Raw genomic sequence first — 25,539 nt, forward strand, 5'->3', positions numbered from 1 at the left:
CAAGCTCTCGTATAGGTGCATAAGAATGTTGAGTTGTCACTTGATTTCCTTACACTCCTGGCATTGCGCACACACACAGAGACATCCCCCATGGCAGTATCATGTCCTGTACCTGACTGCTCCACAAACATCAAGCAAGTAGTGCATTTTAATAGGCTGTGATTCAGAGGGCAACTTGTATAATTCTCTATAGTAGTCTATGCTATTTGAATTATGCCTTCTCTGCTATTCTTCAGTTTCAGTATCACTTGTCTTTCTGTATTACTGCTCATGGCTGCTGATTTAAATCCTTTGTTTTCCCTTAATGCTTGTTCTACTTTTCTTGTGTTAAATCTTATGTCCTCTCTGAGTCTCTTTCTAATGGCTTTGCATAACTCAGTATACTCAATTTTCTCCCTGTCAGTGTTTTTTTTGCTTTTCATTTGTCGTCTTCGGTTCATCATGACAAGTGTTTCTTGACTAATTTTTTCTTCTTTGGATTTCTTTTTCCCTATAGGTTTCTTGGGCTTTATCACTTTCAAAAAGTTGTAATATTCCTCGTCGATATCTTGGTCCTCAGCAGTCTGCAGAAGCTCATACTTGTTTTTAAGTTCCAGTACATACTGCTTTTTCTCCTCTTCTGTTATCTCAAAGACCTTTGTATTATTTACTCGAGTCAGTTTTTTCCTTTCCTACATCTATATCAAGTGTACATCTTACCATTCTGTGATCACTTCCAACATTTACCTTATTCAGGATGGTATCATCATTCACAATATATCTTCTGTTAGTGAGGATGAAGTTGATTTCATTAGTTGTTAATCCATTTGGACTCTTCCATGTCCACTTTCTGTTCACCCTTTTCTTGAAAAAAGTGTTCATTACTGGCAGTCCTTGAGATTCTGCAAATTCCACAAGTCTTTCGCCTCTTTCATTTCTTTCACCAATTCCAAAATTGTCGATTGCCGGAACAAGTTACCTTCACAGGTAGTTGAGGCTGACAGCATGAATAATTCAATGGTCAACTGTTTAGTTATATGTATGAAGAGGGAAGCACATAATTTGTATTTTTCTTACCTACTAGTTTGTTTTTTTTTTTTTGTTCAGTGCAGCAAAACCCTGTGGCTTCCTTGCACTATATGGCAAATACTATTACTAATTACAATTGCAAGAGGCACTGGCTCGATATTCACCAAGGAGTCTCTGTACTGTCATGTTTGGCGATTATTTTTGCTGTTTATGGGGGTCCATACTTCATATTGATGTTCACTGCATTTTCATAAGTAAATACTACTAAGTTGATATGAAAACCAAATAATTTCTTGCCGACATGGATATCTATTACCCTACTTACTTTGAGCTCAAAACATGACACTTTTTAGGCGAGAAAATTTCATCAATGAGCAGTATATTTAGATTACTATTTAGCTTTATTTATTTTTATATATATGTAAATTATAAAAAAATATATGAATAAAAGAGTAGTATATGAGATGTATGAGGACTGAATGAAAAAAAATTATGGAAACCACAATTAAACAGATTCTCAGTTTTGCCTATTCTTTTTGTTTTCTAAATTTAACTAATTTTCACTGTTACTGCACCTCTACCCTCTGACTATACATCCTTACAGTTTGATTTCTTTGATACTATTATTTAAAAAAAAATATATATATATATCACATGAAGTACTGTTTCAGTTTGTTTTAAGGTTTTTGATCAAGACAGAGATGGAGTATTATCCCATATTGAAGTTCGACAGATGATCAAAGCTTTGCTACTTGTGCAACAGGACAACAAACAACACCAGGTGCACTCTTACAGGGTAAGAATATACCAGCTGATCTTGAGCAAAATTAAATAACTATCAGGAGTAAAGTGAGACAGGTTTTTTTTGTGTAGAAATGGTATAAAAAATAAGCGAATAAAATACAGACACTTTTGCATATTTAAATTTGTTATTGGAATGATAGAGTAAGCAGTGGCAAAGTTCTTGATCCTAAACTATTTTTTACATTATTAATATGGCAACATTTCTAAATTAAAATTTTGAATTCTTTCATGCCAGTGTGTGCTATCCACACAGTCAAAAGAAATATCAAATATTTTAGAATATGTCCATTGCGTTTAAGTAAACATGTAGGATTAGATTTATACAAAAATCCATAATAATTTAAATTAGTAAGTATAATTGGCAATCCATAAAAGTTCTTCAGATTGCCAATCAGATAAGAGAGGAAAGAAAATACAAAAATTGTACTTTCTAAATAATCTTTTAAAATTATTTAGCATTTAAAATGCACAATGCTTCTGACAATAGAATTCCTCCCTGCAGTGATGAGTTAAGTTCCTTCTGCAGAGGATTTGACTGGAATCATGCCACATGCCATTTGAATAGGTGTCATGGGCTTCTCCTTACACACTTAATCTTTGAATCTCTTCTATCCCAACATGACCATTGGCAACAAATTGATTGGCCATCTTCATTTGTGTTTTGTGCTTTCATATCATTTTTTTCACCCTGCTTTCTACTTTTAGAAACTTTTGTGAGGGAGGCGGTGGATGATTATTTGGGCTAAAAAAATCTGTGAATCTGAGCTAACTCTTTGCCCCTTGACTAGTTTTGTTATAATTCCTTACTGGTTTTTATACAGCAGATATTATGTTCAGTTTCTGGGTTTGGGTCCTCAAACACTGCAAGTAAAAGAACTGAGGTTCTTAAGTTATGGAATTTTTCTATTTAGTTTTTTTGCATTAAACTAATTTAAATGACCACAAACAACAGCAAAAAAATTACAGTGAGCAGATTAAACAAAATTATTTTGCAAACTGTAATAAATCATACAGAACAGACAAATTCTTCACATATAAAATTAGACCAGTTTCAAATTAGAGCCATTAAAATTTTTAGGGTTGCTATCAATAATTAGCTATAAGCTAAACTAATACAGTTTAATTATATTTTTTTTTCTGAATATTTTTTTTTTTGTAGTATTAAAGTTTATACTTTGAACAAGCCACTTATAGCATGTTTTCCAGTTAAAAGAATTTACATCCTTTGGTCAGATGCTCTGTTCCAATATTGAAAGTTTTTAATTTGTACACGACTCTCATAAAGTCATTTAGGTTATTTTCTTCCTTAAGTTGTTTGGTGGGAATCTGTTTTGTGTGATGTACCTTTTAATTTACTGTTAAATTGTTTCTTTGACAGAATCCTGAACCATGATATTGACTTTTGGCAATTTCCATGCAGTTACTGTAAATCAGCTTTAAAACTTAGGTGTTTCATGCATTTTTAAATGAATTTCTTTTCTTCCCCTCCTCCAAAAGTGAAAGAAACCCTTAACAGGTGTAACTGCCATACTACACTGATTTATTTTTTTTTTATCCATCAGATTCAAAAATGTGAATGTTTTTGAATCTGATGAATGATCCATCTCATCTTTCTTACTAGTGATGTAATTTATAGTTCATTTAATTCCATTTCCTGACTGCCAGCTCTGCCAATATTGCAGTGGTAGTTGTTCAAAAGAGGGGAAAATTACTATTAGTACTAATGAATCATATACACCAGGCACACATATTAACGACAAATAATTTGGAACTAACTAATACATAAAACCGAAATTATAATTACCATAATCTGTGGACTTTATAGAAGGATTCTACATACACAGTTAGTTCTCAACTTACATAAGCCCGAGTTATGTAACAATGGACTTATGTAAATTTGTTTTGGTAAAATCGTAAACATACTTTCTGTAGTTCAGTGCAGGCAAAGGTTTTATGGCTCCAGATAATAGAAAGTTTTTCTTAAATTTTTACCATTTTATTGACTTAATTGACTTATAAATTTATTTTCTAGAAGTAGCTTTATATTCCTAGTTAAGATACTTCTGTAGGTTATTACATAGTATTGGTAAAACTTGTACCGTTTGAAACGTGCCACCGTTGTGGACTATCGATACAGAATAGAGTAGCATATATCTCAAACTTGATAATGTAAGGTATAATGTAAAACTAGATAGTGTAATATGTAGGACTGTAGTAGGAATCTTTTAGCTTAGTATAGTATTGGCAATTAATCAATTAAATTTATGAATCCTTTTCATTTTTATTGTTAATTAAATTGTATTTAATTGGAAATATTGCCCCAGACTAGAGCAGCAAAGCAATGTGCGCAAAGTAGCGAAAGTGCTGTGGTTCGGAAGGAGAACCAAATGAGGCAATTCTCAAACCCATCGCAGCCTAAAAAAAATGTGCAAATTGTGAGATGTTTGTGGATCTCTCTTGAACAGGATATGATCTAGCTATGGAGGATGTCTTTGTGTGTACTAGGTGAAGAGAATGTGAAGAAATTATGTGCCAACTCAGTGTTCTGATGACTATCTATGAGAACTTGAAGAGTCGGATAGATGCCCTCGAAGGAATAAAAATGGGGGGCCCATCAAGCTCTCAGCTGCCCAACTCAATGCCAGAGATCACTCTTGTGCACGAGGCAACACAGCAGCAATCTTCAGGGCAGAATGTGCTGGTCCTACAGGAGCTAGTTTTTGTCAGTGACTTATTTGTCAGGGAAATGGAAAATATATTGTGCAAAAAGGATAGGTGGAATAGAACCAGGGTATGTTCTAATAGAACCAAATTACAGTCTGGAGACTAGGCACCAGCGAGGTGATCTGATAGAGGTATATAAAGCCTTGAATGGTTTGAGCATGCTCAATGCTGATGGGATTCTTCCTCTAGCTCAGAAAAATCACCTGAGAGGGCATAAATTCAAATTGAGGAAAGACAGATGTAGGATAGACGTGCGGAAATTTGCCTTTAGCCAGCGAGTGGTTGGTTGGTGGAACAGACTTCCATCCCTTGTAGTGGAGGTTGATAGCCTAAATAAGTTTAAGGCTCAGCTGGACAGGTATTTTGAACGAACAGAGGGGTGAAGTGGAAGTGGTTTTTTTTTTTTTTTTTTTTTGGCTGATGCTGCATAAGCTTGCTTTCTTGCATCAAATGCCTCTACTAATGCTAATGCCTTCCAGAGGCAAAGTTGATGATGTTGCAGAGCAGATATTATCTTTTAAGGGCACAAAAGATGATATCTTTGTACACGTTGGCACTAACGACATTAAGTGTAGGAGATCTGCAGATTTATTTAGCAAGTACAGATCAATGTTGAAAAAAAATTAGGATAAATTTGAAAGTGCCTGCAATCCTGCCCAGACACAATAGGAGGGAGTATATGATGAGAGCCTTGTCAGTCAGTTTGGCCAAGGAGAGATTGTGCAGGACTCGTAGGGTAGAATTTTTCTCAGCATGGTCTGTGCTTGTTAACAAGAAAGATTGCTTCTACAGGGATGGGATACACTTAAATAGAAATGGTGCAAGAATATTTGCTGATGCTATCGAGGCAAGGTTAGGTGGATCTGAAAACTGCTAGCTTTGGGGGGGGGGAGAGAGGATTCAAAACTAATAGATTAACAGTAGCTGTGGGCAGAGGTGTTAATGATTCTTGCAGTGCTTCTATTGGAATGAGCAACAGCCTGGAAAGCAAGTTGCTTGGGATTTCAGGAACTGCTGGGGGTCATGAAACAAGTAAATACGTGGGCTGTGTTAGAGTAACTAAGAGTAAGAACAGGTGTATGTATATTGCATGTACACCATTGCTAGGAGTATAGTAAATAAATTTGATGAATTTGAAGTGCTGCTTAAGACATCCAAGGCATATATTGTTGGGATATCAGACACGTGGTGTCACTCAGATATAAGGGATGCAGAATTGGAATTTGGGGAGTACAATGTGTAAAGAAAGAATAGAGAGGATAGGAAGGGTCGACAGGTTATGCTGTTAGTTAAGAAACACATAAAATCTAAGGAAGTGCTTCCATTTCACATAGATGGACAATGCAATGTTGAGTCAGTTTGGTGTAGGAGTTTGTTATAGGCCTAATGACTCTGATGAGTACAATGACCAACTATACAGAGAAATAGAGTGGGTCAGTAAATCAGAGTGTCTTATAATGGAGGATTTTAACTTCCCAGATATAGACTGGAACTTGTGGCTTGGTCTCTTGCACACTAGTAAGGCTTTTGTGGATTTATTGGATGATTGTTTTCTGCAGCAGCATGTTAGAGAGGCAACCAGAGAGAGTAATACTCTTGATATGATTATCAGCAGTGATTATTCATGCATTAAGAATTTACAGATAAAGGAACCACTAGGTGGCTTTAAATACACCGCAGTGTACCAATGTGGGATTTATTTAAAGATATAACTACCATCAGGGGTAAAAGGAAGGGTTTTTGCTTTCGTAAAGGTGACTACAGTGGTGTCAGAGATTTTTTAAGTTCTATACGGTGGAACCAACTAATGATGTTACCAACAGCAAATTCTAAATGGGAAGCATTCAAAGAAGTAATTTTGGAAGCTACTAGGCTGTTTTTCCCAAGAAACAATGTTATAGTTTTATGCCTAAATGGATGTCAGATGAAATAATGAGACTTGTGGCAGAGAAGAAAAATGCACGGGATGCACATAAATTGTCATGTGACACAGAAGCCTGTGGTAGATACAAGCTAGTCTGTAATCAAGTCACAAAGGAGGTTAGGCAAGCGAAGGCACATTATGAGAAATCTTTGGCAAAGGATGCAAAGAAAAGCAGCAAAGAAATTCTTTACTTATATAAACTCTAAAAGGAATTGCACGAATCAGTTTGGTCCATTTAGTATTAGTAGAGGCATACGATGCAAGAAAGCAAGCTTATGCAGTATTAGCCAAAAAAAAAAAAAAAACACCCTCCCATTTCACCTCTCCATTCATTCCAAATGCCTGTCCAGCTCAGCCTTAAATTTATTTAGGCTATCAACTTCCACAACAAAAGATGGAAGTCTGTTCCACCAATCAACTACCCGCTGGCTAAAGGCAAATTTCTGCACATCAATTCTACAACTGTCTTTCCTCAATTTGAATCTGTTCCACCTCAGGTTCTTAATCTGAGCATGAGGGAGAATCCTATCAGCATTCATCTTGCTCAAGCCATTCAAGGCCTTATACACCTCAATCAGATCACCTCGCAGGTGCCTACTCTCCAGGCCCTGCAATTTGCAGAACTTAAGCCTTTCTTGGTAAGAGTACCCCTTTGTTTCCCTCACCAATCCTGTTGCCCTTCTTTGTACTCGTTCTAGCAACTCTACATCCTTCCTAAAATGAAGCCTCCAGACCTGTACACAGTAATCTAGGTGTGGCCTAACCATTGCCTTGTATAACAGGATAATCACCTCCCTGTCCCTGCTAGCAAAATTCCTAAATATCATTGACAAGACTCCATGACCTGCCCTGCCCTGCCCTGCCAACCCGTCTGCACTGCTCAGTGAACTTCATATTTGACTGCACAATTACCACTAGGTTTTTTTCTCTTCCCTGAGTGTAGTACTACACAGTTGATACATTTTCTCTTTGGCTATTGCTAACCATATGCAGTACTTTGCATTTGTCAATGTTAAACTTCAGTTGCCACTTCTCAGCCCATTTATCCAACTTTCTAGATTCGGTTGGAGCAGCATACTTTCTTTACTGTCGTTAACAACCCTGCTAGCCTTTGTGTCATCTGCAAACGTGGGCATTAAACCTGATATACCTTCATCAATATCATTGATAAATATACAAAACAACAATTGGCCCAATACCAAACCCTGGGGAACTCAACTAATAACATTTGTCCACGAAGAGCAGTGTCCATTGATTACCACTCTCTGTCATCTCCCACTCCACCATTCCTTTATCCATTGTAGCAACTTACACTTAATGCCACATCTCTCCAATTTGTACAGCAGTCTTCCATGTGCAACAGTATCAAAAGCTTTCCTGAAATACAAGTATAGGATATCAAAAATATTTTATCCAATCGATTTGGTCAGACAAGACATCCCTTTATCAAATACATGCTGGGTCTTAACTATTACTGCAGTCTTGTCTAGATGATCCTGCAATGCTTCTTTAACCAGTGTTTCCATTATTTTCCCTGGAACACAAGTTAAACTAACAGGTCTATAGTTACAGTGTGGACTGGATCAAAAGAATTTTTGATCCAGTCCGCCTCTGTTTATCGATATTGCTTTTCTTTTTCTCTCTGAATCTGCAGTGTCTTCGCCAGGACACTTCCTTTTCATACCTTTTAAGTATTTTACTCATTTTTAGGAAATAAAGCACAGTTACAAAACGAGGAGGCATGCTTGATACACATAAACAAAGCTGCGCACGTGTAGCAACTGAATAAACAACACCGTAAAGGCAGAGATACACTATTAACACCTCACATTTTACTAAAGCACATTTCTAGGGGTTACTACCATAAAACAATAAAAACAATTTCCAGTTGCGTTTCTGCTAGTGGAGTCTGTTATAAACTGGTAGTAAACTCGATCTAATTGCATTTGCGATAATACCGATAGCAGGAATTTTACGTTATTATGGTGAAATGTGTTTCCCCTTCCCTGATATAAAAAACAAATACATTTTCAGAATCTTCTCTTCATTCCTATCGTGTTGTGTTCGGTTGGGGTGATTCTGCGTTCGACTGCCATTTCTTGTAAAGACAAAGGCGAATCGTGCATAAGCGAATTCGGTTCGTCTTATATAAGATATCATTCCCCTATTTATAAATCGTGTATGATCGAATTCATGTAGTGTAAACACGTGTTATACGAGGACTGACTGTATTGGGAATCAGACCGTTAGATAAGAAGAGAAACACAAGTAAAGGACATTCTTATCAAAACGAAAGAACTAAAATGGTCTTGGGCAGGACGCACAGCTCGAAGACATGATGACAGATGGACTAAGAAAATAACAGATTGGTACCCAAAGGAGCTAAACCTGGAAGACAACAACAAAGATGGACAGATGAAATTCATGAGTTTGTGGGTAGTAAATGGATGGCCATTGCACAAAACAGAATGAACTGGAAAGTTGCTGGAGAAGCCTTCATCCTGCAGTGGATTGAAAATGGCTGATGATGACCCAGAGAGAGAGTCCCGCCGACACAGAAGACATTGATGCAGTAAGGCTGTCCAAGTCATCTTTGGATGTGGTTCCAACAATAACACCTTTATTGAGAATAACAATTTAATTTTAACACTTTTCAGATCACTCTTAAGTGTCTTGGTGACAAGATTTTTAACCTCAATGCTAGTTTTACAGTCACTATCACGATTTTGCATATTATGCAAAATCAAGGTCGGTCATAATCGTCAGTCTCATTATTTAAGAGCCTTGTTAAGGGTCAAGTCTCGCTATTTAAGAGCCACACCTCATATACATATTATGTTTGTAAAATAATAAGAGAAGTTTACCTCATTATAGTACGTAGAACACTTTCGTATGATACTTTACAGAAATAAAACAAAAAAATTTAAAATCTTACATTAGAGTAACAATTAATTAAAAATCAATTTAACACAATTAAAATAAAATTAAATAAAATATAATATAAATTATAATATAAAATAATTAAATTAAAAATAAAAATTGTTATTTTTAATTGCATTAAATTGATTTTTAATTATTTGTTACTCTAATATAAGATTTTCGATTTTTTTCATTTTATTTCTGGAGAGTATCATACAGAAGTGTTCTACATACTATATTGAGGTAAACTTCTACGTAGAACGTATTGAGCATTACAGCTCTGGTTCATACTATACATATTATGTATATGAGGTGTGGCTCTTAAATAACGAGACTTGCAATAAAATAAATACAATGAAATATTTCGTACTTTACAAGTTATCCCCTTCAAAATAATTGCATTGTGCCTGCACACACTGTTTTGTGTTTTTCATCCAAGCATGGAAACATTTCTGGAAGTCATCTTTAAGTCCTTTTAACACTTCAGTTGTTTTTTTTTTTACTAATTTCTTCGTTTGGCTGAAAATGTGTTCACTTTATTACACTTTTCAGTTCAGGGAAGAGAAAAAAGTCACAATGGGCTAGATCTGGAAAGTAGGGTGTATGTTCACACATAAGGATGTGTTTTTTTTACCAGAAACTGATGAAAGATTGTGCACTGTGTGCTCCAACCATCTTTCTCCATTTCAGGTGTCTTCAAATTTTTTCACACAGCTTTGTCAGAACTTCAATGTAGTATGTTTTATTGACAGTCTGATTTGGTGGGACATATTCAGCCATAATAATTCCTTTAATATCGAAGAAAACAAGCATGATTATCATTTTTGATTTTGACATGCTGTATTACTGTATTCAATATTAGTACATTTTGATTTAGTATCAGATACTTTCCACAGTTATTTAACTGTGACAGTGACTGTATCAGTACAAAGTAACATGTGATTTTTGACCCACCTCTACAATATACTGTATGTTAATAGATATGAAAACAAATGCAGAGAAACACAAACCTTTCTCCTTCATAGGTGCTTATGTTTCACCAATGTTCTAGCAGATCTCTTGAATGATAGAAATGATCTAACTGATGTTTTCACCTTCCTCTGAAGGAGTAAACATAACCAACTAATCCAGTGAAGTATACAAGGAACAAGTGAAGTATAAAAGGCCAAAAGGAACAGCTTAAACCCTGAAGTACATCACAGCATATGAGCTGGTACATTATGACCTGCAAAATCGACATAGCAAGCAACCAAACAACCAATAATATACAGTAGAAAGAATTGGGCCAAGTTATTCATTCTTAGATATTTAGTTATATCACATCATTAGCTAAAAACAAACTCAGTAACATAGTATAGTAACTGCATCATGATAAAAAAAAAAACTATGGATTATGCATTTTTAATATTATGTCCAAAAGCCTACTTTAAACAATGTAAAAATCTGGCTTAATACAGAAATTTCAACAATTGCTTTAGCTGTAGAGATAAAAAAATCTTTGTCCTGCACTGTACGCATAAGAAATATCATGTTATATTCTATTAGTCTTTTGCTAATTGCTTTCTGATAGTATATAGAATACTTAATCTTCCTTCCATGACCTAATTCCTGAATGGTCCAGTATCTAAAAATCATTGTCAGTTAACTTTTAAGGATTAAATGAAACTAGTATTATTTTATTTGGCTGGGCATTGTAATTTTTTTCTGCTATATCACTTTTCCTATTATGTTATTCACATAATTAATTATAATTAATTAATTAATTAATAGAATCATGACTCAGACAAGAGCAGCAAAGCAAAAGGCTGAAGCTAATGGAAGTGCTGTGGCTCAGAGTAGAACTGAGGGGGGCAGTTGTCCTCTGACTCACAGCCTTATAAAATGCACTGTTTGCTTGATGTTTGCAGAGCAATCGGGTACAGGACATGATACTGCCATGGGGGATGTCTTTGTGTGTGCGCGATGCAAGGAGTGTATCGATATGAGGCAACAACTCAGCGTTCTTGTGGGCCTATATGAGAGCTTGAAGGACAGGGTGGATGCCCTCGAAGAAACTAAATTGAGGGGCCCATCAAGCTCTCAGCTGCCCACATCAACGCCAGAGCTTACACTTGGGCATCACGTGACACAGAGGCAACCCCCAAGGCAGAATGCGCTGGTCCCGAAGGAACTAGTAGTTGTTGGTGACTCTATTGTCAGGGAAACGGGGAACATGCTTTGTAAAAAGGATAGGTGGAACAGGACCAGGGTATGTCTGCCAGGGGCAAAGGTTGATGACGTTGTAGAGCGAATATCATCTTTTAAGGGCACAAAAGGTGATATAGTTGTACACGTTGGCACTAATGATATTAAGAGTAGGAGACCGGCAGAATTACTTAACAAGTACAGGTCACTGTTGAACAAAAGCCGAGAATTAGGATTGAATTTGAAAGTGTCTGCAATTCTGTCCAGACACGATAGGAGGGAGTATATGATGAGAGCCTTGTCGATCAATTCGGCCCTGGAAAGATTGTGCAAGGCTCAAGGGGTAGAATTTTTTTCAGCCTGGACTGTACTTGTTAACAGGAGAGATTGCTTCTACAGGGATGGGATACACTTAAATAGAAAGGGTGCAAGAATATTTGCTGATGCTATCGAGGCAGTGTTAGGTGGGTCGGAAAACTGCTAGCTTGGGGGGAGACAAAGACCAATAGATTGACAGTAGCCACTGGCAGAGGTGAAAGAGATTCTTGCACTGCTTCTATTAGAATGAGCAGAAGCCTGAAAAACAAGATGCATGATATTTTGGAGACTGCTGGGAGCCATTGCGGTACAAGTAAACACATGGGTTGTGTTAGGGTAGCTAAGAATAGAAACAGGTGCAGGTATACTTGCGTGTACACCAATGCTAGGAGTTTAGTAAATAAATTTGATGAATTTGAGGTATTGCTCAAAACATCAAAGGCAGATATTGTTGGGATATCAGAGACGTGGTGTCACACGGATATAAGGGATGCAGAACTGGAATTTGGGGAGTATAACGTTTACAGAAAGGATAGACAGGATAGTAAGGGGGGAGGGGTTATGCTATTAGTTAAGAAACACATAAAAACCAAGGAAGTGAAGCCAGTCGACATCGCTGGACAGTGCAGTGTTGAGTCAGTTTGGTGTGACATAAGCATTGGGAGATCAAAATTGAGAGTAGGAGTGTGCTATAGGCCTAATGACTCTGATGAGTATAATAAGAAACTGTACAGGGAAATAGAGTGGGCCAGTAAATCAGAGAGTCTTATAATGGGAGATTTTAATTTCCCAGATATTGACTGGAATTTGGGGGCTGGTCACTCACACACTAGCAGGGCTTTTGTGGATTTATTGGATGATTGTTTTCTACATCAGCATGTTCGGGAGGCAACTAGAGGGAGTAATACTCTTGATTTGATTATCAGCAGTGATTCTTCATACATTAAGAATCTGCAGATAAATGAACCACTAGGTGGCAGTGATCACAGTGTGCTGAAGTGGGATTTACTCAAAGAGGTAACTACCATTAGGGGTAAAGGGAAGGGTTATTGCTTCCGTAAAGGCGACTACGATGGACTGAGACAGTATTTAAATTCTATACAGTGGGACCAACTGATGATGTTACCAACAGCAAATTCAAAATGGGAAGCATTCAAAGAATTAATCTTGGAAGCTACTAGGCTTTACATACCAACTAAGAAATATTGTTCTAGGTTTAGGCCAAAATGGATGTCAGATGAACTAATGAGGCATAAGGCAGAGAAGAAAAATGCATGGGATACTTACAAATTAACACATGACACAGAAGCCTATGATAGATACAAGTTGATATGCAACCAAGTTACAAAGGAGGTTAGGCAGGCGAAGGCAGATTACGAGAAATCCTTGGCAAGGGATGCAAAGAAAAACAGCAAAGAGTTCTTTACTTATGTAAACTCTAGAAGGAAGGGGATGAATCAGATTGGTCCACTTGATATTGATGGGTCAACTGTTGATGGCCCTGCTCAGGTAGCTAACAAACTAAATGAATATTTTGCATCGACATTCACACATGAGGAGTTATTCAGCGAGGGGAATGCCAGAGATGTATTCAACTCTAGCAGTAAGCTACAGAATCTTGAAATAACTGGGAGTAAAGTGGAGGAGAAACTGTTGAAGATAAACAACAGAAAGGCACCCGGGGTGGATGAGATCTATCCAGTTATATTAAAGGAGGCAGCAAAGGAAGTAAGCAAACCCTTAGCCATAATTATGAGAGCTTCCTTGGACTCAGGGGAGGTACCCATAGACTGGAAATGTGCAAATGTGACCTCAATTCACAAAGGAGGATCAAAGGCTGACACAAGTAATTATAGACCTGTGAGCTTAACTTCTGTTCCAGGAAAATTAATGGAGGCACTGGTTAAAGAAGCACTGCAGGATCATTTAGACAAGACTTCAGTTATAGCTCGGACATAGCATGGTTTTGTTAAGGGGAAGTCTTGCCTGACCAATTTGATTGGATATTATGATGCAGTCACAAAAGAACTGGATGCGGGGAATAGCTTTGATATTATATACTTGGATCTTAGAAAGGCTTTTGATACTGTTGCACATGGAAGACTGTTATACAAATTGGAGCAGTGTGACATTGGAGGAAAATTGCAGCTATTGATAAAGGGGTGGTTCAGGGGGAGAAGACAGAGAGTGGTAATCAATGGACACTGCTCATCATGGACTAATGTTATTAGTGGAGTCCCTCAGGGCTCAGTGTTGGGTCCATTATTGTTTTCTGTATTTATAAATGATATTGATGATGGTATATCAAGCTTAATGTCCAAGTTTGCAGATGATACAAAGGTTGGCAGGGTTGTCAAGGACACTACTGACACTATGCTGCTGGAACAGGATCTGGAAAGGTTGAGCAGATGGGCTTCGAGGTGGCAAATGAAGTTTAACATTGACAAATGTAAAGTACTACACATGGGAAACAGCAACCCCAGAGCAACGTATCAACTCTGCGGTACTACACTGACAGTGGTAGAGAATGAAAGGGACTTGGGGGTGGTTGTGCAGGCAGATATGAAGTTCTCTGAGCAGTGCAGACGGGCTGCAAGAGTAGCTCATGGAGTATTGTCAATGATATACAGGAATTTTTCCAGCAGGGATAAGGAGGTGATTATTCCCTTGTATAAGGCAATGGTCAGGCCACACCTAGAGTACTGTATACAGGTCTGGAGGCCTCATTTCAAGAAGGATGTAGAGCTGCTGGAACGAGTACAGAGAAGGGCAACAAGATTAGTGAATGGAACAAATGGGTGCTCTTATGAAGAAAGGCTGAAGTTTTGCAAATTACAGTGTCTGGAGAATAGGCACCAGCGAGGTGATCTGATAGAGATGTATAAAGCCTTGAATGGTTTGAGCATGCTCAATGGTGATGGGATTCTTCCTCTAGCTCAGAATAATCACCTGAGAGGGCATAAATTCAAATTGAGGAAAGACAGATGTAGGATAGACGTGCGGAAATTTGCCTTTAGCCAGCGGGCGGTTGGTTGGTGGAACAGACTTCCATCCCTTGTAGTGGAGGTTGATAGCCTAAATAAGTTTAAGGCTTAGCTGGACAGGTATTTTGAACGAACAGAGGGGTGAAGTGGAAGTTGGTTTTTTTTTTTTTTTGGCTGATGCTGCATAAGCTTGCTTTCTTGCATCAAATGCCTCTGCTAATGCTAATGTGAATACAGCTATCACCTTAATTGAATGATCCAAAGCATTCTTTTTTATTTACACTTTTTAGTGATTTAACTTTTTAATTGAAAATCATATTTAAATTTTGCTTCTCTTTTTTTTTTTAATATAAATTATTTTTGGCATGTCACTGCCACCCATTCTTCTAGTTATTTTAAATATAATGTAAATGTACAAATTTAATTATTATTATTTAGTTACTAAATACCAATGTGTGTTACATTTCAGATACCTATTTCAGAAGCTGAAATCACAGAAATGTGTAATGAAATAATGAGTATTCACGTTGAAAATCAAGTAAGTATATCAAAATTACTGCCAAGTATATTTGAATATGATGAACATATCCTATTTATATATTTTTATGCATATATGTATATTGTTAGCAGTAAATGGACTGTTTCTTTCTGAGTGTAGCATTATCATATAGGAGAACATTTATATTGAAGGAATTTATTTATACATGGTTAATGCACACATATCATTTCTACTACCAAGGTAGTTTTAATGCGTCATTTAATTATATCTCATATTGTGAATACCTTCACAACGAATTGCCATGGTATTGCACTACCTCAAATAAATAGCGCTTCACCTGTGGAGAAGACTAATGTTACTTATTCTCTGCAGATACCATCACCCAGATGGCACCATTTCAAACCTTATTGGCTTTTCATCGGTGGGTTGGCAGGTACCCTGTTGTTGGAATAGTGACAATCCCGTTATGAAGTATAACTCCACAATATTGAGAGATGCCTGATGGTGTGTGTGGTGTAATCTAAAAGATATTTCTTGGCTAAATGTCTAAGATTAGGCAGGACCACCTAGACAAGACTGCAGTAATAGATGGAGGAGAAATTGTTGAAGTTAAACATAAAAAAGGCACCTGGGGCAGATGGAATCTATCCAGTTATATTGAAGGAGGCAGCGAGGGAAGTAAACAAATCCTTAGCCATAATTATGAGAGCATACTTAGATTCAGCGGAGGTCCCCATTGACTGGAGATGTGCAAATGTATCCCCAAATCACAAAGGGGGTTCAAAGGGTAACACAAATAATTAAAGACCTGTTAGTTTAACTTCTGTTCTGGGGGAAATAATGGAGTCACTGGTTAAAGAAATGATGCAGGATCACCTACACAAGACTGCAGTAATAGTTCAGGCACAACTTGGGTTTGTTAAGGGGAAGTCTTTTCTGACCAATTTAATTGGTTACTGTTATGTGGTCAAAAGAACTGGATGCAAAAAATTATTTTGATATCATATACTTGGATTTCAGGAAAGCTTTTGATACTGTTGCACATGGAAGACTGCTGTACAAATTGGAGTGGTATGGCATTAAGGGCAAGTTGCTGCAATGCATAAAGGGTTTGTTGAGTGGGAGACAGCAGAGAGTAGTAATAAATGGACACTGCTCTAAGTGGACTAATGTTATTAGTGGAGTACCCCAGGGTTCAGTGCTGGGCCCATTGTTGTTTTGTGTATTTATCATTGATATCAATGAAGGTATATCAGGCTTAATGTCCAAGTTTGCAGATGATACAAATGTTGGTAGGGTTGTTAATGACACTAAAGACAGTATGCTACTGCAACAGGGTCTAGAAAAGTTAGGCAGATCGGCTGAGAAGTGGCAACTGAAGTTTAATATTGACAAATGCAAAGTACTTCAAATGAGTACCAGTAACCCAAGAGAAAAGTACCAACTGTGTGCTGTGTGGTACTACACACAGGGAGGTGAAGAATGAAAAAGACCTGGGGGTAATTGTGCAGTCATATGAAGTTCTCTGAGCAGTGCAGACAGGCTGCCAGAGCAGGTCATGGAATTTTGTCAATGATAAATAGGAATTTTGCTAGCAGAGACAAGGAGGTGATTATCCCTTTTATAAGGCAATGATCAGGCCACACCTTGAGTACTGTATACAGGTCTGGAGACCTCATTTTAGGAAGGATGTAGAGTTGCTAGAGAAGGGCAACAAGATTGGTGATAGGAACAGAGGGGGTGTGCTTATGAAGAAGGGCTTAAGTTCTGCAAGTTGCAGCATCTGGAGACTAGACACCTGTGGGGTGATCTGATTGGGGTATATAAGGTCTTGAATGGTTTGAGCAGGCTCAATGCTGACAGGATACTTCCGCTTGCTCATACTAAGAACTTGAGGGGCATAGATTTAAATTGAGGGAAGACAGTTGTAGACTAAACGTGCAGATGTTTGCCTCTAGCCAGAGGGTAGTTTATTGCTGGAACAACTTCTGTCTGTTATTGCAGAAGTGAATAGTTTGAATAATTTAAAGCAATATTGGACTAATTATTAGTAAGGATTGGCATTCAAAGTGGGAAAAATTACTTTTTTCTTTTCTGTTCTTTTTTTTTTTTTTTATTTTTTTTTTATGGCTTATGCTATCTAAACTCACAGCCTTGCATTGTTTTGCCATTAGCAATACCAATATTCATAAGTAAATTTTTTAATTATCTTCATTTTTTCAGAAATTTCTTTCTGCACATAGATAAATGACAGATGTCAATAATATTCTAAGAGTATTCTAAATTTCTAACAAGCCTTTATAATTTCCTATATCTCTGTTACTTTAGCTATTTAGATCTTGGATATATGCAACATGAATTTATTAAAAAAAAAAAAAATTATAAATAAATAAAAATATATATTAGTCAATTTTATGTTTGGTTATAATTAAGTTTGGAAGCTTCATTTTAGAAAGAATGTAGATCTATCAGAATAGGGGATAGAGAAGAGCAATAAGATTAGTCAGAGGCACAAAAGGATACTATAATTAAGAAAGATTTTTTGAGTTCCATAACTGTTGCATCAGGAAACTAGGGAATTAGGTGTATATGGACCAAACTAACAAGTTAGTAAAACTAAACTCGCTTTAGCCTAGAAGGCCTATATACAATTATATTAATAAAAATAAAAATGATGATGAACAATGAAAATAACAATAAAAATGATAATAAACAATGAAAATTGAAAATAATATTCTCTCACTTGGTCATCGGTCTGCTACTTCTTCAGGGGCTTTGAGCAGACCGATAGCCAATAAAAATATATTTATACACTGTGCTGCCATGTTATTAGGTACACCCCTGCTGTGCACACAAATGGTTTGTCCCACATCATTGCAAGTCACATGACCACAATTGTGGATATAAATGCAGCAGAACAACCTTTCTAGTATCAGTTAAGCGTACAAACCGTAGCAAGAATGGGGAAAAGGAGTGATCTAACAGACTTCGAATGGCATGGTAGTAGGTGCAAGATGTGCTGGACAAAGCATCTCTGAAACGACAGTTCTCCTGAACTTTTCACATACCACAGTTTCAAGGGTGTGTCGAGAATGGTGCAACGAACAGGAAATATCCTCTCAACAGCATTCCCGTGGAAGAAAATTGCTTGTTGATGAGAGAGAGGTCAGAGGAGATGGCTAGAATTGTGCAAGCAAACAGACGGGCCAATGTCACACATCACGTCAGAATACAACCCTGGTGCCCAGAACAAAACATCGCAACAGACCACTAGTTGCACTTTGTCGCAAATGAGCCACATCGCGTATTTTTATCAATGAAGAACAAGAGAGCACGCCTTCTGTGGTCACAGAAACACCAGCACTGGACTATTGAGGATTGGAAAACAATTGCTTGGTCCGATGAGTCGAAGTTCCTGGTGCATCATGTTGATGGAAGGCTCAGAATTTGGCGAAAACAACATGAATCCATGGACCCGCCATGTCTGTCGACTACTGTGCAAGGTGATGGGGACAGTGTTATGGTGTGTGTGGAATGTTTTCTTGGCACACGTTGGGTCCATTGATACCCATAGATTCACGTCTGAATGCCACATCATACCTAAACATCGTTGTTGACCAAGTGCATGCGTTCATGTTGACAGTTTATCCTCAGTCAGATGATTACTTCCAGCAGGATAATGCGCCGGTGCACAAAGCCCGAATCACTATGGAATGGCTCCAGGAACATGAAAATGACTTTTCTTTGCTGTAGTGGCCCACTCAGTCTACGGATCTCAATCCTATTGAACATCTTTGGGATGAGCTGGAAAGGGCTGTTCGCTGCAGACCTACATCGAATCTCAAGGAACTGAGTGACACACTCATGTCTGCATGGTACTCCATTCCTGCATAATGTTTTCAGCATCTTGTTCAATTCATGCCTAGACGAATTCAGGCTGTTTTGAAGGCTAAAGGAGGCTCAACACGCTACTAGGTTGGTGTACCTAATAAAGTGGTATGGTACGGCATACCAGAACCTTTATTAACAGTGACGTGTGACATTTGGATGCTGTACACTTTGAAATTTGTAATATTCCATAAGTTTCTTCACATGTTTACCTACTTTTCCAATAAGCTTAAAGTTATTTAACTAAATTTACATTTTTCACTGTGTGGTGTTAAGATATTTTCTATATAAAACTTTATAACCATTTTTAGAATTCTAAATTACTCATTTGGACCTCTGTTTAATGAATTCCTTTTATAGCAAATTTTTTTAAAATTCCCTTTGGAAATTATGTTTAAAATAGTTTAAGTTGAGCAAAGAAAATTTTCATATAACGACAGCTAAGGAGAGACTTAACTGGATACACACAGTTCGCATTTCAGGCCTGCAGGCAATTTAGGAAATTATTGCTGCCGCTAAGCAAGAATTGAGTGAGCTGAAGGGATTACCATTCTACAATTAATAGTTAAGATATTTTACCTGGTAATGGTGTTACCTAGTAAAACCTATCCAACCACATAACAGATAGGTTGCGCTGGTTAACAGTGTGCAGATCAAAGGGTATTCCCAGTGGGTTCTGGTTCACCTTCTGCTGCAGTGGTGTCCAACCTTTTCCTGTACAGGGGCTACAATCAAAGTTAGATTTCTTTTGGAACCACGCTGAGTGATTTGAGAAAAATTAGTGGGTTATATTTTCCATATCTTGTTACATGTAAAAGGAAGTTTCTGCTTTCATGTCACGGTTTTTTTATTTTCAGGCTATATATAAAAAATGAAAATTCCCAATACTTCTATGTGTAACAAATCAATGTCATTAATTTATTTTTTAGAGTTTATTAAAATTATAAAAATATGACTGTTTTGTTTTTCCAAAAAATACCTTACTTTTTCCTTTAAATGCTCACTTTAGAAAATTTACAACCTGAAAGGATCACTGCTTAAGATGAACATAAGGTTAAGGTGAATAAATAAAAAATAATGATATACATGAAATTGAAAAAATTCGAAAATTTTATAAAGTACAATACACGATTACATTTACTAAACAAAACATTTAATGAGAATTTTTTTGATAATTAGCAAAATTTAAAATGCTGTTTTAATTCACTTTCCATGCAGACCGTAGTTTGGACACGGCTGTGAATCAACTGTAAGCACCCTGTTTGAGAATTAGGAGGGAGTGATTTTCTTTTACCTCGACAAATAATCATCTGTTGTTTCGCGGAAGTATGTTATCCACATTTTTCCATAAATTTTCCTTATCTCTGTTTACCTATCTCTGTGATCACAGTGTACTGATGTGAGATTTACTTCAAGATATAATTACGATCAAGGGTAAAGGAGAGGGTTTTTGCTTCCGTAAAGGTGACTATAGTGGTCTCAGACGGTTATTAAATTCTGTACAGTGGGACCAACTGATGATGCTACCAACAGCAAATTCTAAGTGGGAAGCATTCAAGGAATTAATCTTGGAAGCTACTGGGCTTTTTGACCCAACTAAGAAATACTGTTCACGGTTTAGGCCTAAATAGATGTCAGATGAACTAATGAGACTTGTGGCAGAGAAGAAAAATACATGGGGTACATATAAATTATCAGGTGACAAAGAAGCCAATGGCAGATATAAGCACGTCTGTAATCAAGTCACAAAGGAGGTTAAGCAAGGAAAGGCAGATCACAAGAAATCTTTGGCAAAGGATGCTAAGGAAAACAGCAAGGATTTCTTTATTTATAAAGAAATCTCTAAAAGAAAGGGGATGAATCAGATTGGTACACTTGATATCGATGGTTCGACTGTTGATGATTCTGCTCAGATAGCAAAAAAACTGAATGAGTATTTTGAATCTATATTCACACATGAAGAGTTATTAAGGAAGGAAAATGCCAGAAGATTATCAATTTGTAGCAGGGTACTTAATGATTTTGTAATAACTGAGAGCAAAGTGGGGGATAAATTATTGAAGTTAAACATAAGAAAGGCACCTGGGGTGGATGCGATCTATCCAGTTATATTAAAGGAGGTGGCAGAGGAACTAAGCAAACCCTTAGCCGTAATTAGGAGAACATCCTTGGACTCAGGGGCGGTCCCCACAGACTGGAGATGTGCCAATGTATCCCCAATTCACAAAGGGGGATCGAAGAGTGACACGAGTAATTACAGACTGTTAGTTCAACTTCTGTTCTGGGTAAAATAATGGAGTCACTGGTTAAAGATTCATTGCAGGATTATCTAGACAAGGCTGCAGCAATAATTCAGACAAAGCATGGGTTTGTTAAGAGAAAGTCTTGTCTGACAAATTTGATTGGATACTATTATGTGGTTACAAAAGAACTGGATGCAAAAAATAATCTTGATATCATATACTTGTATTTCAGGAAAGCTTTTGACACTGTTGCGCTTGGAAGGCTACTGTACAAATTGGAGCAGAATGGTATTAAGGGTAAGTTGCTACAATGGATAAAAGGGTGGTTTAGTGGGAGAAGACAGATGGTGATAATCAATGGGTGCTGCTCTTAGTGGACTAATGTTATTAGTGGAGTTCCACAGGGTTCAATGTTGGGCCCACTGTTGTTTTGTATATTTATTTATATACAGGGTATCTCAAAAATACACAGCATAATTTCAGGAATAAGTTCCTTATATGTAGACAATAAAAATATTTTATATCAACATAGTTCCGGAAATGCTTGGTTCCCGAGTTATTAACAGGAATGTCTTATCTTCCACAGGTAATCACCTGTGGGAGATAAGACATTCCTTCATCACCAGGTACTGACAGAATCTGGTGATTTTACATTCCGACTATGTACTCAAATCAGGAGCAAGCAGATATGCACTTTATGTACGGTTTAGCAGATGGCAATGCCCTGGAGGCTCGTCGTTTGTACCATGAAAGGTTCCCAGAACGAAGATGTCTAGACAGGAAAACATTTGAAGGTATCCATCACTGCCTTTGTGAACATGAGACCTTTACACCTCGTGCTGTCGACAGAGGACGACCAAGATCTACGACTCCCAAAGTAGAGGGGTGGACCAACTGCCTGGCGTCCACACTCAACTGATTTAAACCCACTAATTTCTTCTTGTGGGGTCATTGGTGTATTCAACTCCGGTAGCTGATGTGGAAACTCTCCGAAGTCGAATTGTGGCAGGTTGTGAGACAATACGAAACATGCCAGGAATTTGGCATCGTCTTCGCTTGTCCATGAGATGTCGATGTGAAGCCTGTATTCAGGCTGAAGGTGGACAATTTGAACAATTACTATAAGGTGATGTGAACAGTTAAGTGTCATAGACAGACCTTCAAAACTCTGAAACCGAGCATTTCCGCAACTGTGTTGATATAAAATATTTTTATTGTCTGCATATGAGGAATTCATTCCTGAATTTATGCCGTGTATTTTTGAGACACCCTATATATTGAAGAAGGTATATCAGGCTTAGTGTTGAAGTTTGCAGATACAAGGGTTGGCAGGGTTGTTAATGACAGTAATGGCAATGTGCTACTGCAACAGGATCTAGAAAATTTGGACAGATGGGCTTAGAAGTGGCAACCGAAGTGACTTTAACATTGACAAATGCAAAGTATTGCATATGGGTAGAAGTACCCCAGAGGAACGTACCAACTGTTTGGTACTTCAATTAGGGTGGTAGAAAATGAAAAAGACTTCGGAGTAATTGTGCAGTCAGATGTGAAGTTTTCTGAGTAATGCAGACAGGCTGCAAGAGCAGGTCATGGGGTTTTGTCAATGATACACTGGAATTTTGCTAGCAGGGAAAAGGAGGTTATTATCCCTTTGTATAAGGTAATGGTCAAGCCACACCTGAGTACTGCGTACAGGTCTGGAGACCTCATTTTAGGAAGGATGTAGATTTGCTTGAGTTTGTACAGAGAAGGGCAACATGATTGGAGAGGGGAATGAAGGGATCCTCTTACCAAGAGAGACTTAAGTTCTGCAAATTGCAGTGGCTGAGGACTAGGCACCTGCAAGGTGATCTGATTGAGGTGTATAAGTCCTTGAATTGGTTGAGCATGCTGAATTCTGATGGGATTCTTCCACTTGCTCAGATTACGAACCTAATGGGGCATAAATTGAAAATGAAAAAAGACAGTTTTAGAATAAATGTGCGAGAATTTACCTTTAGCTTGGAGGTGGTTAATTGTTGGAACAAACTTCCATTTGTCGTTGTGGAAGTTGATAACTTAAATAAATTCAAGGAGGAACTGGACAGAGGGAGTGGTTGTGTTAATTTTTTTTTTTTTTTTTGCTGATTCTGTATAAGATCATATGCTTGGTTTCTTGCATCACATGCCTCTATTACTATTACTTGGTCACAATAGTTGAATATCTGCTAGAAGGGCCGTTGCAAAGAAAAAGAAAGAAAAGAAAAGAAAAAATTCAAATTTAAGGACTAGTGACAACATTGATGACAAAAGAAGGAAAATAGGACAGCGAAGGTATTAAACTTTCTAAACATGAAATGTTGGCATTTGGTGAGAACGAAGTTAGAAAATTCTCAATTAGGCTTCAATTGAAATGAAAGAGATACAATTCGTGAATTTCGGGAATACCTAATCAAAAAGAGTGTTTCGGAAAAATTGAAAGGCATTTGATGAACACTCTGAGTACGATACTGATTTCATCAAGTGAATCCTTTGAACAAGGATTTTCACAAATGAATGTGATTGTCAGCCTAACCAGAGCTTCATTGATGACAAAAACAATTTCTTCACTACTATTTCTTAATTCAATTGTAGACCCTCCGCTGACACTTTTCATGGCTGCTTCGGAAATGTCATTCAGCAACAGACACAAACAGTAAGAAGTCAGCATAGCGTGTTGGATGAGAACTCAATAAAAATTAAGAATATTATATATAAACTTTATTATGAAATATTATTTTTACTTATTTTTTTACTTATTACTTATATTTTAAACCTTTACGTATTTTTTTATATACTTGATGAACAATTTATTCTTGATAAACTGCTTGTTAATATACTTAATTTGTTGTTCTTATTCCAAAAACATTACTACTATGTAACAATATCAGGAAATAATTTTTTATAGTACTGTACTTTTCATGTCTTGTTAGCAAAGAATGAGTACTGGTACATATTTTTTTTACAAAAAAGCACTATATATATAATTTGTATTAATATTAAATTAAATTGAGTAAGTATAAATGGATGTATAAGTTACACAAGGTGCCAGTAACTATAAGGGTGAGGAAAGTAGAAAAAGAAGAGTAGTAGATTAGTGAAAGATGAAAGAATGTTAATATTCTAGAGGTTATGATGAATTAAGTAAATTATGGACTGAATTGGCAAGCCAATATAAAGTGGGGGAACTGTAAAGTAAAATTAGTACACAAAATATTAATAAAAATGAAAATAAAAGGAAAATGGTATAGCTGTCATCAGATATGAAGGGAACAATTTTAGTAAATGGTCTAATATAGATAATGCAAAAATGCTTGATCTGATGTCAGCAGAAATAAATATTGATACATGATTAAGTATTTCATCAGGGGACTACACCTGACCATGTATCAGGAACTGCTTTCTATATTTGTCCATAGTAGTTGAAAAAAAGTGAAAGGCCAAAAAGGAATGAAATGAAATTAGCACTTTTTAATACAGTATGGACAATGTAGTCCCAATGCAGTGTAATATATTTAGTTAAAAATAAGTATTGAGTTGGGATAAAAATGGTTAATATCAATATGTTTAAAATAGGTAATATCAATATGTTTAATATAAGCATTGAGTTGGGATAAAAATGATTAATATCAATATGTGGAATTTAGTATAGGATTTAATTTTGTATACATAAGAAATCAGTGTATTTTAAAAATAAATTTGGAACAAGCAAATATATATATACAGGATGTCTCAAAAATATTGGTACAAATGTTTAGGGGAGGTAGGTAACATCTAAAGGAACATGAATCGCATAGGAACCCATAACCGGAAACGTCACGGGAAAGTAGTAGCAGAGGCACAAGAAGCAGAAATGACTCGACAGTAATTAGTGGCAAACATTTATTTGACATAATATTAACAATGGAGTACGAGATGGGTGCATTTCATGATGTTACAGCAGATGCCCAATGGTTCCACCATGAGACGTGATGCATGCGTGACACCGATGCAGCATGGATTGGCAGACACGGTCGAACACAC

General features: G+C 36.9%; 1 protein-coding gene across 1 annotated transcript in view; it reads left to right on the plus strand.

Annotated features, from left to right (window-relative positions):
• Usp32 (Ubiquitin specific protease 32) overlaps nt 1–25,539 on the plus strand; it is an 837,997-nt gene that overhangs the window by 196,226 nt on the left and 616,232 nt on the right. Inside the window, exons 8-9 of the mRNA XM_090368859.1 lie at nt 1,680–1,804; nt 15,335–15,403. Of these exons, the coding sequence (XP_090224985.1) occupies nt 1,680–1,804; nt 15,335–15,403 (194 nt within the window). The remainder of the gene's footprint in view (nt 1–1,679; nt 1,805–15,334; nt 15,404–25,539) is intronic.

Source organism: Mastigoproctus giganteus, chromosome 1 (assembly GCF_048544385.1).
Source record: "Mastigoproctus giganteus isolate SK-2022 chromosome 1, ASM4854438v1, whole genome shotgun sequence".
NCBI classification, from domain to species: domain Eukaryota; kingdom Metazoa; phylum Arthropoda; class Arachnida; order Uropygi; family Thelyphonidae; genus Mastigoproctus; species Mastigoproctus giganteus.